The sequence below is a fragment of the Bidens hawaiensis genome, unplaced genomic scaffold (assembly GCF_021521415.1).
Source record: "Bidens hawaiensis isolate Kalapana, Puna unplaced genomic scaffold, B.hawaiensis_p1.1 tig00024116_1, whole genome shotgun sequence".
Classification (NCBI taxonomy): Eukaryota; Viridiplantae; Streptophyta; class Magnoliopsida; order Asterales; family Asteraceae; genus Bidens; species Bidens hawaiensis.
Window position 1 is genome coordinate 170648 of NW_027493800.1, and position 16700 is coordinate 187347.

The window sequence follows — 16700 nt, forward strand, 5'->3', positions numbered from 1 at the left end:
CAATTTAACTTTTAAGTTGGAATCACTTCTTAAATAATTAAGAGTTTGATTATCTAAAAATTCTTTTTTTAATCTAATACCTCATGGAAATGTCATGGGAATAAAATAATTAAAAACTAATTAGAAAATAAAGTAAAAACAAAAATAGGTAAAATAATACAATAGCAGTTGAAAAGCTAAAGTGACATTTGAATACAAAAAATATTAAAAAATAATCCTCGTCTCTCCTTCTTCCCCCACTTTCTTCTCTCTCTTCAAAATCAAACCTTTCTTTCTCAGTCCGCCATGGACACCATCGAAGCAACTGAACTCGTAATGTCCCGAATCAAGAACATCGACCCACAAAACGCTTCCAAAATCATGGGTTATGTCCTCATCCAAGACCAAAGCCAAAACGACATGATCCGCCTAGCTTTCGGCCCCGAAACCCTCCTTCTTTCCGTCATCCAACAAGCCAAATCCTTCTTAGACATTTCGTCGAACACCTCATCTGCACCATTGTCTCCATCCCCATTTCTTCACCAAACACCCCCAAAACTCGTAATCCCGAACAAGGGTTTTCATCACACCACCCATAACACACTTTCCCCTCATTCGCCGTGGTCTTGCATGCACTTTGATCTAGGGTTTGGTGATAATGGCTGTAAGGGTTTTGAAGATGCAATGTGTTTGGGTGGTTCTTCAGTTGATGGGTTTCAAGATTTCTTGCGAATTAAAGCAATGCAGCAGCGGGGACTGGGTCGGTTTACGGAAATGGGGTTCGGGAATTCGAGACCGAGTGCGGGTTCGAGTTCTCGACAGATTTACTTGACGTTTCCTGCTGATAGTACTTTTACAGGAGATGATGTGACGAATTACTTCGGGTATATGTTTTCATTTAGTTTCGGTTTTGCATGTAACTAAAACTGACCCGAACCTAACCAAATTCATGGGTTTTTGTTTTGAATTTGAAATAATGTATATGACTTTAATGAATAGTGTGGTACCTGCAAATTAATTAACAGGTTACAGTATTCAGTCCCAAAGTTTTAGGCCCAAATTCACTATTTTGGGCTTTCGAAAACTGAATCTTTGGTTTTTGGTTCAATTCGGTAGTGCATGTAACTAAAAACCGAACCAAACCAAACCAAACTGAATTTATGGATTTTTCATTTTGAGTTAAAGTAATCTATAAGAGTTTAATAAACTGTGTTACAAATTTTAGCCTAATGTATAATCATCAATTTATTATTAATTAACAAAAGGATTCAGACCCAAAGTTTTAGGCCTAAATTCATTTTTTTTTTTTTTTGGTTTTTCAAAAACTTGATTTTTGGTTCGATATGAGCCCAAAACTGACTGGTGCGCAGTACACCAGACCTCTACGATGTAACGAGTTAGATTATACTGGGTATGTTTGTAGTTGATGAACTAAAGGATTAATTTTTTTTATTTTTTTTGTATACAAGTATGTTTGGACTGGTTGAAGATGTGAGGATCCCGTATCAACAGAAGCGGATGTTTGGGTTTGTTGCATTTGTTTATCCCGAAACAGTTAAATCAGTTTTGGCTAAAGGAAACCCTCATTTCATTTGCGACTCGCGTGTTCTTGTTAAACCGTATAAAGAGAAAGGAACAATTCCAATCAAGTACTACATGCTTGTTTATTGCATATTGTTTTTATTTTATTGTGTTTTTTAATTTGTTGATTTTTATTTAACATTTATAATTTGTGTTTGTAGGAAGCATCAGCATCAGCATCAGCATCAACTTGAGCCATTTGATCATATACCATATGGTGAGCAGACCTTTGGTTTTTTCTTATTATGTTTACAGTCTTTGGTTGCTAATAGTTTATGAATATATAGGTGCAAGAATGTTTAATCATGGTATGATGTTGAGAAGAACTTTAGAGAATCAGGATGAGTTCCAACAAGCGATTGATTTTCAGGAAAGAAAGTTGATGAACATGCAGTTAACAAACGAGCATCATAATTTAAATGTTTATGGAGGTAAACGATATTCCTTATTAAATAAACGAACAGTTCACGGACGATTCGTTGAACGTTCGATACGTATATAAGTTTGGATGCCCCAATCTGTTTGACCCATTTTTCCAGGAGTTTAAACGAGATGAGTCAAGACAGGACGAGCAGAGCCGAGCTTAACTCTGTCTAGGCCCGAGCTCGGTTTGTTTAACATGAGAGAGCTCGAGCTTGGCTCATTTATAGCTATATGTCTAAAGCTTAAGCTCTGCTTGTGACGAGTTTTTTAAGCTCGAGCTCGTCTGGCTTATTCATTATTCAAATTTTAATTATTTATTGATATATTTTTATGTATATATTTATAATTCTCGATTTTTATATATAACAGAATATATATCACTTAATTATTTTTATCATAATTTTATATATAATAATTATTATATAAGTACATATTTAATTTTTAATATAAAAAAGTTATATAACAAAAAGACTCTTTTAGGCTTGCTAGCTGGCTTGAGCTCGATATGTGAAGCTCTAGCTTGGGGTCGTTTAATAAATGAGGATGAATCAAAGTTCAAGGTTCTGGTTTGAGCTCGTTTAAGCTCCGCTCGAATTGACTTTTTAGCTAACCGATCTCGAGTAGCTCATGAGTCAAGAGCGGCTGTACTCGGCTCGGCTCATCTATATCCTTACATTTCTCTCTCTATTTTTTAGTTGTTTTTTTATACGCATTTCACCTGTGAGGGATTGTGCACATCTCATTCATAAGGTTTGTTTTAAAACCAAGTTGATAAGTAAACGAGTGAAAAGTGGTAAATGATATTTGATGTTTTATTACAGAAGAAATTAATGGCAATGACACCCTAGAGGGCTATGATTCAAAAGTGCTTCAAGAAGTGAATGATGATGATAGGGAGATCAACAGCAGTAATGGTAGTTATTGGTTCTGCATTTAATACATGTAAATAATTATTATTATTATGCTAATAGCAGTTTTGATTTTTAGAGTTTACTTTGATTTGGTGCAGAAAGTTGAAGAATTAGAAAGACCAAGAGGAAGATGTTTTAAAAAAGATTCTTGTCATCAAAATACTAGTTACATATACTATTAATCAGTTTGTCCTTTTCTCCTTTTTGGGTGGTAAAAATTGATATGAATGGTGGATGTACATATTGTGTTAGATTATTATAGATTTGAAAAGGGTGAAGTCTTCTCCTTTTGTGAATGTAGAAACTGGAAACAGCCTTTGACTGTTTAGTAATGTTTTTTTGGATGATATGATGGTTGTTACAAAACTTACTGTTTGATTTCGGTTATGCTCTGTTCAAAAACTGAACCTCTTTGCATTGAAACTGAACAAAATGCACACCAAAACCGAACTGCAGAACCAAACCACAATGGACTTGTTTATAATAATATTTTACATATAGATTTTGTTCCAAACTCACTATTTGTCAAGGTTTTCGGCCTAAATTCCTTGGTAAGTAGTTAATAATACTTGGGTCATATGTACTTGGGCCATATGTTTTGGGTTCACATTCATTATTTTATGTCATTATTTAGCCTAACATAATTTAAAGTCCAAATGTAAAATTCATTCCACCTGATAGCCGCACCGATCCCATATGTAAACCGGAAAACCAAAATCAAACGGTTTCTAAAACTTAAAACATATTTAGGGGCTTATAAAAACCGAAAGTCAGTGCACACCTTTATAATTAGGGGCTTATGCAGTTTTGGGGGTGGTAATATATGACATGATATGAGTATAGTTTACAAGTTTAGTGTTGATTTGTTACATTTAAACAAAGGGGTGTGTTGATTTCATCTTTGAGTTATCTAATTAAAAACGCCGTGTTCAAATGATTCAAAATGATTTGTTTAATGGGTGTTGCTAAATGTCGTGTTCAAATGAAACTCAGCAACATTTAGCGATGGAGCAGCCATCTACAACATTTAGAGGTGCACAACCCGGGTTTTTAATAACCGATTCTGGGTAATCTCGAGTTTTAGACCGAATTTTGACCGGCTTGGCCGTTTTTTTTATCGGTTTTGCCAGTTCGGGTATGGGTTTTGATCAGGTAGAGATGGAACTGATTCCGGGTCCTACAATTCTGGTTCAGGAATGCAGGGTCAGGTCCGGAACCGGGTATCTTGTACACCTGTAAGCCCAATCGCATAGCGTGAAGCCTTCTTTTTCTTTGACATTTTACTTCATCTTCATATGTTCACCTTCTTTTTCTTTGACATTTTACTTCATCTTCATATTGTAGATGCTGAACACAATTCATTTGAAACACTCACTTAATAAACTAAACAAAATCATAACAAAAGTTGAAATCATTTTAAAACTACAAAATTTGTTACACCTTTGTATTCTCCTAAACCATAAAACTAAGACCAAAACCATTCCAAAAGCCCCACAGAATTTAAATACATCTTGGTTTTCATTTTGATGATGAACATCACCTTCTACATCTAAATACTATTCCATCTCCTTAAAGAATCCATATTAGTAAGTTTCTCATCATCAAGCAAGCTAGTCACTGGTCTACCCCGAAATCTTTGACTTTGATACTTCTTTACCCGGCGCCCTTCCATATCTACCTCGCGTCTTGGCAAATAAACTCGTGTATTTCTCCAAAACGTGATCCTTCTCTTCAACCAAACTGAGCCTCTCGTACGACTCAACCACCTTTTGTACAACAAACCGATCCGGAGGCTTCCGACCACGTAATTCAAGATCTTTAAAAAGCTTCACAACATTTTCCCACATTTCATTTCTATAATATACACATATCATAATATCACATACTTTCCAAGGCACTGACTGCACATCTTTACTTAGTTTCTTAACCCATAGCTTATTTGCTTCTTCGACTCGGTTATCCATATCTAACGCGCGTATTAACTGCCCATAGGTTCCAACTGTCACACCCTGCCCTTTGCTTAACATCCACTTAATAACCTGAACAACTTTATGCCATTGGTGTTTTCGTTCAAGTGTAATCAATGTGGTTTTGACCCGACCGATTGGGAACTCTTTTTCCTCTGCAATCCACGCATCAAGTGTACTGTATACTGACTCTTTAGTGTTGTCAAGGTCAACTAGAGTGGTTATAAGATCGTTGACTTTGACTTTTTTCGACATGTTGGCTGCGTTTTTGACTTTTTGTGTACCTTCAGTGTCTTCTTGACTTGTGGTTTGTTTGCTGAAGTGGTCATGAATTTGGTTTTTACAAGTAGAGGTGTGTAGATAATATGGTGTCGCGTTTTGAGTGTATCTAGAGATTGGTACTCGGGATGTTACGAGTTGACTCCTCGGTTTGATTAAAATAACAATTGGTTTAAACCGAGACATTGGTACAAATAATGTGGCTCCTATACCCTGAAAATTTAGTAAATTGGTGTGTTACAATGGGTACGCTTGTTTAAATTCAGAACCATATAGAATTAATAAGAAAAAACATAATTATACCAAAAAAGTTTCAATCTTGTTCCAACATAATTGTTTAAACTGTGACCTAAAGGAAATAATTAGGAAACTTGATTACTATTTGACAACCTTTTTTCCCTACACATTTCCTCCATATTCGACATGAAACGAATGTCCTAAATGTAGACTGTAAACAAACACGAACAAGGGCAACTTCGTGTTCGTTCGTTAAGTTTAAACGGACACGAAAACAGACGCAAGCACTTAATCGAACAAATATTTGTGTTCATGTTCGTTCGTTTAAAAATGAACATGTTTGTGTGTTTTTATGTTTGTTAATTTAAAATCTAAACAAACAGTTCAAAAACATAAACGAACATATATGAACAAATATAAAACATTTCCAACGTTTCATCCAAAAATGAACATAAACAAACAAACAAACAAACATAAACACACACGAACATAAATGAACGAATGGTTGAGAACTTCCCGTTGTAACGGTTGATACTGACGTTCGTTTCGTTTACAAGCCGAACGAAATGGAAGTTTGAAATCTGTGCATTTAGGCCACTTAATTTAAACATTTATAACAATTTAATAGTAATAATGAAACAACAAACATATGAGTGATATGACCACACTTAACACAGCCTGAATCAGTAATTGTTAACAATATAGCTAAGCTCAAATCATCATTATTGTTTCTTCTAGGTTTCTGTGTATTCTACAGAAAATTAAATCAAAATCCGATAATCCACAGTGTCATGTTTAATAAGAATTTACACCCGTGAATTAAATTGAAAGGAGGACTTACAATTTGTTCAGATGATACGATCGGTTACGAGGCGGCGGAACAAGAACAAACAGATATTAAGAATGGGCCAACCATCTAACTGGACTATGGGCTTATTGCAGCTGTGGTCAGAGCTGTCCAAACCGCTCGTGGCTCGAACTCGCTCGCCGCTCGTTTGGAAGTTGCTTGGAAAATGCTTGCTCGTTTCTTTGCTCGATTGTAAACGAGCCGCTCTGCTTGGTTCGGTTTGCAAACGAGCCAAGCAACGAGCAAAGGTCTGCGGTTCGGCTCGAATATTTTTAATTCATTTTATATATAATTATATATGAACAAATATATAAATATATAGACAGGGGTGGGATCTAAAGAACTCCTTTTAAATAGAGAACTAGAGAATTAGTAAAGAATTATTTTTAACTATTTTTTAAAAATTATTTTATGATTTTTTTTCTTTCCTCCTAATAAGATGATATTGTTTCTAAAAAAAACCCGTCGATGTGATGCGTATGTGCATTAATGTGTATTTTATATATATAAAATAGTGTTTTATTGCATATAATACAACACAAATACATTATCTAATACACACTATTGAATATATGCAAATATGACACTAATAATTGTATGTAAAACACATTATTGCATATATGTATACAACACTAATGCACATATACACTATATCGATTTTTTTAATTTTTTTGTATAATATAACACTATTGCAAATATACAATACAAACAACTATATATATGCTATTCAACACTATTTCAAATATCAAAATGCACACTATTGCACATATGCATTATAAAAAAAGTCGATGTATTGCATATATGCATTACGACGTTAATTTTTTTTTAATATTGTTTTTATTTTATTTTTTCATTTTTATATTTTTTTGTGGTCAAAAATAACAACATATAAGAAGGGTGGAAAAAAAATTAAAAAATATTTTTTTTAATTAAATTAAAAATACTTAATTATTAGTTCTCTAGTTCTCTCTATAAAATGGAGTTCTCTCATGATCCCCTCCCTATATAGACAAACCACATAAATGTAAGCTTTAAATTTTTTTAACCCCTTTAAATTTTCCTATTTCGTCAATTTTATAGTTTTATTTGTTCACTTCAAGTTTTTAGAATACTAAAAGTTTGTTTACATGATCATTTTATCTCAGTTAATACTTACTTTTAATAAAAATTTACAATCTATTACACGTTTATCTAAACACTACTAATTTATTTATAAAATATATAATTTACAACCTTTAAACTTGTTTGTTATTGAAAATTTTAAAGTGAAAAAGAAATAAATAATGCACGATATCGCTCGATGTTCGATCGAAAAATGCTCGTTCAATTTTGGCTCGTTTCGGTTTTCGCTCGGTTTGAATTTCAGCCGTTCGGTTCGGTTCGATTGTAAACGAGCCAAGCAAGGAGCAAGCCTTCACTCGGTTCGACTCGGCTCGTGAACAGCCCTAGCTGTGGTCGTGTGGATGGATTAGTTCGGTTCGGTTTTGGTTTTTGAGTATTTAAACATCGTTCGGTTTTAGTTTTTCTGTTTTGTTTTTATTGGATTTGTCATTTAAGCTTGAATTGGGCCGGAAAAAAAAAGGATAATTCCCAAAATAGCCCAAATGAAGAGAAAGAAGACCATAATAGTCAAAAAGTGATTAAAAATACCCAAAGTAGTCCATACAAACTTATCTGCAACGTGACAATGGTATTCGTGACGTGAGATTTGAGTAGCCATTCACAATCTGACACGTGTAAAGGAACGTGAAAGTTTCAACGAAATCTGTCTTCGTCGAGAGTTTTCAACCCAAAATCATTTTCTCATAAATTCATTTCCTTCGACGCATTTCAGGTGAATTTCGTTTCCTATAATAAATTTCAAAAAAGTTGCAAAAAAAAAAACGATACTTTTCCAATGAATTTAGTCTTTGTAGATGATTTTCAAAAAAGTTAAAAAAAAAACGATAATTTCCCAATGATGGCGGTGGGTGGTGGTCGATGATGGCGGTGGGTGGTGGGCTAGTCATGCCGCATAGACCTTTAGAACTTTGAGAAATACCTTTTCACCTTTCACACATGTTCATTCTTGAATCATCATTTCTACCCGTTTCGAGATACGAGTGATATAGGTGCATTCCGCACTATTATATCATGGATTGATCAGATTTATTGTACTAGATCTATTGATTTAGGGACTTACATTGTCCCAAACTAACCAATCTGAGACTAAATGTTTTTTGTTTATATTATTAATTTATTATACATTTAGGATTTTGGGTAAACTACAACCGTTAAACTAGATGCAAACCATTATAAATTACTTAAAATGAAAATATATATATATATATATATATATATATATATGTATATATAATAATGTAAGTACAGTTCGGTTTTTCAAAAAAAAAACCGTAAAACAAAAATGTCGGTTTTTGGCTGGTTATGTTATTTTAGTTTGTTTTTTTCTTCAATTAACGTTTTCGGATAGGTTTCACGGTTTTATGCACACCCGTACCCATAGAAAGTTTAGTTGTAATATAAACTTACAACTACTGGTGCAAATCTTAGAGTCGAAAATTACATTCATGGATCTTAGAGTCGAAACATTATTATGCATGACCCGTTCGACTTGAGTAAGTAGCTCCACTGCTTCAGGTGCAAGGAAACCAAAAGTGCAACTGCAAAATGTATAATTAAATGTTAGCTGTCAAGGCATGCCTTCTCATGTTTAGTCACATTGCATGAAGCAACTATTAGAGCAGTCTGGTTGACCGTGAAATCATTACTCCCAAAACCCATCAGAGGGAAAACTCCACACATGTGTGTTTCCCTCTAATTCACCCTAAGACAAAAATGTCAACCGGTCGAATAGTTGGGACGTTCATCCATCGGGACAGTCAATAAATTCACAGGTGCTTCTATCGTAACAGAAATCTCAGCACGCTTGAAATTGTCAAAGAGCACATCCTTAACCAAATCGTGTCGGTACTTAAACCCGATGAGCTCTTTACAATGCAACGTGTTCTCCCCAAACGAATCCAAACACACCTTGCGCACAGGGCATATAAACCGAGAGTAGAGGAATCATGAGGTGATACTTGACGATAGTACGATACTCATCTATAGGGATAATAAGTAGAAATCAGTTCGTAACTGATGATTGGGAATTATTTACATATTTTCACATAGAAAACTGGTTAACCTATTAATCGAACGTAGGTTAATACGGTTAGATATAATAAGGTTAATTTCAATAAATCTCAATATGTTATAATCGATTAACTAGTTAGTAACCGATCTGAGCGGGTTAAATAAGTTAGGGATTTTGCACTCAAAAACTGGTTATTAATAATTAGTAGTCACATTTAATAGCTAATATTTCAAAAGCAGATTAACATGTATTTGCGCCTCTACCTACCACGGTTAAAATCTTTTAACGTATTATATATACAACGGAAAATGAATATGGGGATGTCACACATCTAAGCTTACATGCAAAACCTATCAAAAGTATGTCGTTTTGATACATTATATGGTAAACTACACTATTTTAGGGAAAAATAATTTTAAATACGTTCAGCCAAAGTTAACATATTAATAAATAAATTCATTTCCGTTCCATTTCACATAATTCACAGATCGTCTTCTTCGTGTTTCTTCTTTCACGATTTCATCCCTACTAGTTTTAATTAAGCCATAAAATCATGGGTATTTACTTTCAAAAACATACACACACACACACATATATATATATATATATATATATATATATATTGTATTATTTAAAATATTAAAAATATAAACCATGTTTCACTTTTAATGCAAGCAATTTATACAAAATTCCTTCTATCGTAAAAATAACTATATATCCACGAAAATTTCCAAATGAAGTGAGTGATGATTTGCATATTGATAGAGGCCGATTCAAGATGGTCAATCTCTCTATTGACATGCAGAGTGGGTTAGGCTTCAAGAACATGAAGAGAAGAAGAGAAATCGATTTGGGACAAATATTCTAATTATTTTTCTTATTGAAACGATTACAATTTATATGGAAAGAAAATACCTAAAAATATGAAAAAATAAACAACAAGGAAACACAACTAGACTAAAATAAGGAAACTGAATAATATATACACTTAAATAATGTATTAAAATTTAATTAATATAATATATCGTATCAATTCCTCGCCCATTCAAAACGTTCTTGTCCTCAAGAATGGGACGCGTTTTCAAGGTGGTTGCCATTGGAGTCGAGCTACCACATGCGGGCAGTCTTAACTGTTTACCACGGCGGGAACCACTCACGCATTCCCGTCCTTTCGGTTTCGTCTACTAACGGGTTTATTAGTTTTTCTGTAGATATCTATTTCATGGCTTGATTCTACCAAGACGAAACCAAATCTGGTGTTGTTTTTTTCTCAAGATCAGGAGAACCCGCTATAACACCCTTGGCAAACACAACATCGTCCCACTCTTAGGCTATCCCACATCGGTCGTGGACAAGAGAGATCCTTGGTTCATAAGTAATGTCCTGCCTCTTAAATCACCAATGCGTTTTGGGCTTAGTTGGCTGTGGAGCATATGAAAACTCCACGGTTAAGCGTGCTTAGGTGGAAGTAGTACTAGGATAGGTGACCACCTGGGAAGTCTCTACCTGGGCAACCAAAAACAAATCCGTGAGTTCCCGGATGGGCAAACCATCGGGGGCAAAGCGGACAATATTGGTGGTACGAGAGGTCGGGGTGTTACAGGTGGTATCAAAGCCACTCTTGTGCCGTTCGGGATGATGGGACATGCCTCATCGAGGACGATGAGTCCAAAGGGGGGTTGTCTGTAACACCCTTGGCAAACACAACATCGTCCCACTCTTAGGCTATCCCACATCGGCCGTGGACAAGAGAGATCCTTGGTTCATAAGTAATGTTTTGCCTCTTAAATCACCAGCGCGTTTTTGGCTTAGTTGGTTGTGGAGCATACGAAAACTCCACGGTTAAGCGTGCTTAGGTGGAAGTAGTACTAGGATGGGTGACCACATGGGAAGTCTCTACCTGGGCAACCAAAAACAAAGCCGTGAGTTCCCGGATGGGCAACCCATCGGGGGCAAAGCGGACAATATTGGTGGTACGAGAGGCCAGGGTGTTACACCCGCAAGCATCTCCCATCCCGCAAGGTCAAGACCTGCCACTAGACTAGGATTCTTGTAATTTACCTTATGTGTAACAATCTTTCTAATGCACCTTTGTAATCCTCTTTTGACAACCATATGAAGTATTTTCCTTCCACTTTGTTTTATTGTTACAAATAATATAAGTGTTGTCTAGCATCTTTCAGATATTTTAGTAAAGGATTACTTCTTTAGATTGCACGCACACCGAATAAAAATGCTTATAACATGCGGGTCATTATGGCACGCACCCCAAGTAAAATATTTATGATACACGGGTCATTTATGGCACGCACAACAAGTCAAATATTCATGACGTGCAGGTTATTTATGGTACGCACACCAAGTAAAAATTTATGACACGCGGGTCATTATGGCACGCACACCAAATCTAATTTTTGTGTCATTCGAATCACCAAAAGGTAAAGTATTTCTTATAGAGAAAAGTGGCATGCAAGCCTTCTTTACAATTTTATATGACATTAAGTAATACCCAGATTACTTTGTCTAATAATGGAAAGCAGGCCGTAAACATAATTCAAAATAACGCACGCATGCCCTTACTGTATGCCATTATATGTAACACTTTTTTAACTACGTTGTGTTCCATGTTCGTGGAATCTTAATTCCATACAACTTTTCCAACTTATAAGCGCCTTTACCCAAAACTTCCTTGACTCTATAAGGTCCCTCCCAAGTTGGAGCCATTTTTCCTGAATGCTCTTGCCCTAAAGCTTCGTTCTTGCGGAAGACAAAGTCTCCCGCATGAAATTTGCAAATTTTGACCTTGGAATCATAGTATTTTTGAAGTTGACATTTATAATTATTCTCTCTAATGAGAGCTAACTCGCCGCGTTCTTCAAGAAGATGAAGATCCAAGCGCAAATCTTCATCATTATCAATGACAATAATGTTCTTGCGGATGGAATTCCAATGTCTGCGGGAATCATGGCCTCCGTGCTATAAGTCAGGCTGAATGGTGTTTCTAAGTTTCTTGCTTTATTTTGGGTTCTAAAAGCTTATAACACATGTGGCAACTCATCAACCCATCCGGTACGTTTAGTTCCTAGCCTCGACTTGATCCCATCCTTGATGCTTCTATTGGCCCTTTCGACTTGACCATTGGCTTGCAGATGAGCCACATATGTAAACACTTGGTTTATTAGAAGTTCTTTCAACCATGCTTGTAGTCCTCCATCCGCAAATTGAGTTCCATTGTCACTAACTCTTGTTTGCGGGAGACCGAAGCGACAAATGATAAACTCCCAGACATGGTTGCAAAAGTCGCTAGGCGGACCCTAGGCGGCCGACTGGGGAGTTGGGTGTACTCGGACTTGGTAAATATAAAGAAAATTAGTTTTTGGATATTATATCTATGTCGAATATCACAAATTTACTAATATTTAAAACAAAATAGGTAAAGATCAATATAAATAAGAGAAATACACTTTTAAACAATAAGTTATTTTAAAAATTGTTAGTCATTAAGTAAACAAAATGATATTTATTCTTTCATTTTAAAGAAATACGAGTTATGTTTTATTTTTTAAGCCAAAATTGGCTCAAGTTCACTGACTAGTTGCGATTCTGACTAAGGTTGACAACATTTAGTCAATTCTTAGTAACTAGGCGGAATTATAGAAACTCGCCTCGGCAACATACCTTGTAGCGAGTACTCGGGGAGTACTCGGCCTTGGAAACCTACTTTTACAACATTGCTCTCAGATAAACTTTTTCACACTCGCAGCAGTAATAAAGGCAACTAGTTTGGCTTTGACCCATGGTTGTAAGATCATAGAGGTGTGGGGAATACTACGACCAACACACCGTTGTTGGACAAAGCTCGGGGCCTTTTCATGAATTTTGTAAGAATCAAGGTATAATAAATCACTATACCATGCCCGTGACTGCTCAACAAAATGGTGTGGCTGAAAGGTGTAATCGCACTCCTATGATATGGCTAGTAGTATGTTGGCTAATTGTGATCTCCCTTTATTTCTTTGGACCAAAGCATTAAAAACAGCCGTCCACATAATTAATCGAGTTCCTTCTAAGGATTTCCCTAAGACTCCATTTGAACTATGGATGAGAAGGAAACCTAATTTAAATTATTTTAAAGTATGGGGATGTCCGGCTGAAGCTAAATTTTATAATCCACATTCTAATATATTAGATATGAAAACAGTTAGTTGCTCTTTTATTGGATATCCCAAGCGTTCAAAAGGATACCGATTTTTTTGTCATTCTCATTCTACCAGAATTGTTGAGACTAGACATGCTGAATTTCTTGAGTTTACACTCTTAAGTGGGAGTGACAGTGGTAGGCAAATGAATCTTCAAGTAAAAATTGGAGAGGCACCAATCAATCACTTACCGATGCCCATTAGTTAGTCTCTTGAACCATCTAGTGATTTTTCGGTTCTCATAATGATAATTTGACTAACACTGAGGAACCACTCACATCGAATCCTGTAACATCTCATGAAGTTAACGAACAAGAGACTCAAAAACTGCCACTAAGAAGGTTTTCTCGACCTAGGCGACCCATAGTTTATGATGACTTTGTGACTTACCTTCATGATACCGACTTTGATTTGGGTAAAATAAATGATCCAACTACATTCAAAGAAGCCATGAATTGCAACCAATCAACTCAATGTTGAGTGCCACGGAAGATGAGTTGAACTCAATGAAAATAAATAATGTTTGGGCACTTATTGAATTACCAAAAGGTGCTAATCCTATAGGTTGTAAGTGGGCCATTAAAACTAAATTAGACCCTAATAGAAACATTGAACATTATAAAGCACGTTTGGTTGCAAAGGATATACCCAAAGAGAGGGAATTGACTATCATAAGACCTTTTCTCAAGTGTCATGAAAGGGTTCCCTAAGAATAGTTATGGTCTTGGTAGCACATTTTGACTTAAAGTTACATCAAATGGATGTTAAAACTGCATTCTTAAATGGAGATTTGCATGAAGATGTGTTTGTGAAACAACTTGAAGTTTTTAAGCTTAAAGGCAAAGAACACTTGATGTGCAAATTATATTAGTCAATTTATGGGTTAAAACAAGCGTCTAGACAATGGTACATTAAATTTGATGAAGTAATGAAAAGACATCATTTCATTAAAAACCAAGTAGATCAGTGCATTTGTATTTTGATGAGTGGGAGTAGATTCATCATACTTGTGTTATATGTTGATGGAATATGACTAGCAAGTAATAACTTAGACATGTTGAATGAATCCAAATGATTATTATTTGCTAATTTTGACATGAAAGATCTCGGTGAAGCCTCTTATGTGATTGGCATAGAACTCCATCGAAATCGATGCAATGGGACATCAGGACTTTCTCAAAAGGCATATATTGAGAGGATACTTGATAGATTTAATATGGAACATTGCATCCCCAATATGGCACCTGTAGTTAAGAGTGATAGTTTTGGGTCTTATTAATGCCCAAAATCCAAGGCAGAACTCGAATACATGAGACTCCTACCATATATTTCTGTTGTGGGAAGCTTAATGTATGCCCAAGTATGTGGTAGTCCCGATATCGCATGCATAACTGGTATGCTAGGAAGGTATCAATCAAATCCTAGCCTAGATCACTAGAAAGCTACTAAAAAGGTATTATGATATTTACAAGGGACAAAAGAGTATAAGTTGATTTATAAAAGGTCAGATGATCATGAACCCATTGGCTATAACGACTCTGATTTTGCGAAGTCTAATGATGGAAAAAAGTCTACTTCAAGATACATTTTATGCTATTAGGTGGGCTCATTTCATGGAAGAGTCATAAACAACAGTTGCCTACTACATCGACAATGATGGCATAATATGTTGCATGTTATAATGCCACGTACCAAGCGATGATTCTAAGAAATATGATTAAGGGACTCAAAATAGTTACATACAGAGGCCTAAGCTTTGAGTTTTTCAAACAGTAATAGCTCAAGTGGTGTTGGACTATATCTCGACACAAAGCACTTGTTTGTGCGAGAGCGAGTGGAAGACCAAAATGCTATTGTTAAATATATTAGCACACATAATATGTTATCGAGTCCACTTACTAAAGGTCTACCGCCCAAAATATTCAATGATCATGTACTCAATATGGGCTTTAGGCGAGACCTTTTATGAATGTCATGTAAACAATGTAAACACTTTTAGGATACTATCTTCTTACATCACTCAAATGTAAAGTTTGTCTATATTTATGAATATATGTGCACTATAATGTTTATTTTAGACAAACATATTTTTTACCACATAACCTATAAATTTGAAGATTATATCATTATCATAATCGATAGGGGTCTTTGCATTGATAATAATGCAACTGACTGTATCAGTTTATTTTGATGTTATCATAAAAAGGTTTAACGAAATTATCTAATTTTATTACTTGGCCAACCGGTGTTATTTTACACGTATATATAGTACACACATATATAAATGATTAGTAAAAATGGTCTAGCAAGTGGTAGAATGTTAGAAATATTTATGATGCTTTTGACCATTTAACATATATATGGACTAAATGTGTGTAGCCTCATAATAAAGGTATCTAATTTTATGGGACTTAATACCTTAAGGGGTTAAGATGTAAATATGTTGGTTAAAATATTATTGAGTCATTGCCCTAATTAACTGTCATAAACAACGATCGTTCATTTATTCATACGATCACAGACAAACTCTCTAACACTATAACTTAATCCATCTTAATCAAATGGAAATTAGACTCTTAATCAAGATCACCATCATGCCCTCATCTTCATCAAACACTCATAAGAAAAAAATCTTCACCTTCAAGTAAGTTCTATAACCTATTATTTTGTGATAGATTAATTTGGAACTTGTATAATTGATATCATATGTTGAAATTGATCCAAAAGATGATCCTCACGTTGAACCTTTAAATGTATATAGTAAGTTTCTCATCATCAAGCAAGCTAGCTAGTCACTCGTCTATTCTGAAATCTTAGACTTCTTTACCCGGAACCCTTCCATATCTACCTCGTGTCTTGGAAAACAAACTTGTATATTTCTCAGTAATGAGACATTCACTTTAACCAAACTCAGCATCTCATATGACGTAGCTACCTTTTTGTACAACAAACCAATCCGGAGGCTTTCGACTGCACGATTCAAGATCTTTGAAAAGCTTCCCAACATTTTCCCGCATTTCATTTATATAATACACAAATATCATAATACCACATACTTTCCAGGGCACTAACTGTAAATCTTTACTTAGTTTCTTAACCCATAACTTATTTGCTTCTTCGACATGGTTATCCATATCTAATGCG

At 35.1% G+C, this 16700-nt stretch overlaps 2 protein-coding genes across 2 annotated transcripts; one reads left to right on the forward strand and one right to left on the reverse strand.

Annotated features, from left to right (window-relative positions):
- The first annotated feature begins 230 nt into the window (after nucleotides 1–230).
- LOC143568722 (zinc finger CCCH domain-containing protein 46-like) lies at nucleotides 231–3065 on the forward strand. The gene is made up of 6 exons (XM_077054799.1): nucleotides 231–863; nucleotides 1449–1628; nucleotides 1722–1777; nucleotides 1848–1991; nucleotides 2805–2897; nucleotides 2993–3065. Exons 1-6 carry the CDS (start codon nucleotides 286–288, stop codon nucleotides 2998–3000), a joined length of 1059 nt encoding a protein of 352 aa, XP_076910914.1. The 5' UTR covers nucleotides 231–285; the 3' UTR covers nucleotides 3001–3065.
- A 1222-nt stretch (nucleotides 3066–4287) lies between these two features.
- LOC143568723 (pentatricopeptide repeat-containing protein At4g21190-like) lies at nucleotides 4288–6298 on the reverse strand. The gene is made up of 2 exons (XM_077054801.1): nucleotides 6219–6298; nucleotides 4288–5353 (listed from the first exon to the last, which is right to left on the reverse strand). The coding sequence occupies exon 2, from the start codon at nucleotides 5324–5326 to the stop codon at nucleotides 4517–4519; it is 810 nt and encodes a 269-aa protein (XP_076910916.1). The 5' UTR covers nucleotides 5327–5353; nucleotides 6219–6298; the 3' UTR covers nucleotides 4288–4516.
- Between the last annotated feature and the right edge of the window lie 10402 nt (nucleotides 6299–16700).

Bases quoted from the DNA above. Each gene is read 5' to 3' on its own strand.
- LOC143568722 (XM_077054799.1), top strand. From the start codon at position 286: ATGGACACCATCGAAGCAACTGAACTCGTAATGTCCCGAATCAAGAAC. The intron at 864-1,448 runs GTATATGTTTTC...TTTGTATACAAG, and splicing joins GATGTGACGAATTACTTCGG to TATGTTTGGACTGGTTGAAG. The intron at 1,629-1,721 runs GTACTACATGCT...TTGTGTTTGTAG, and splicing joins AAAGGAACAATTCCAATCAA to GAAGCATCAGCATCAGCATC.
- LOC143568723 (XM_077054801.1), bottom strand. From the start codon at position 5,326: ATGTCTCGGTTTAAACCAATTGTTATTTTAATCAAACCGAGGAGTCAA.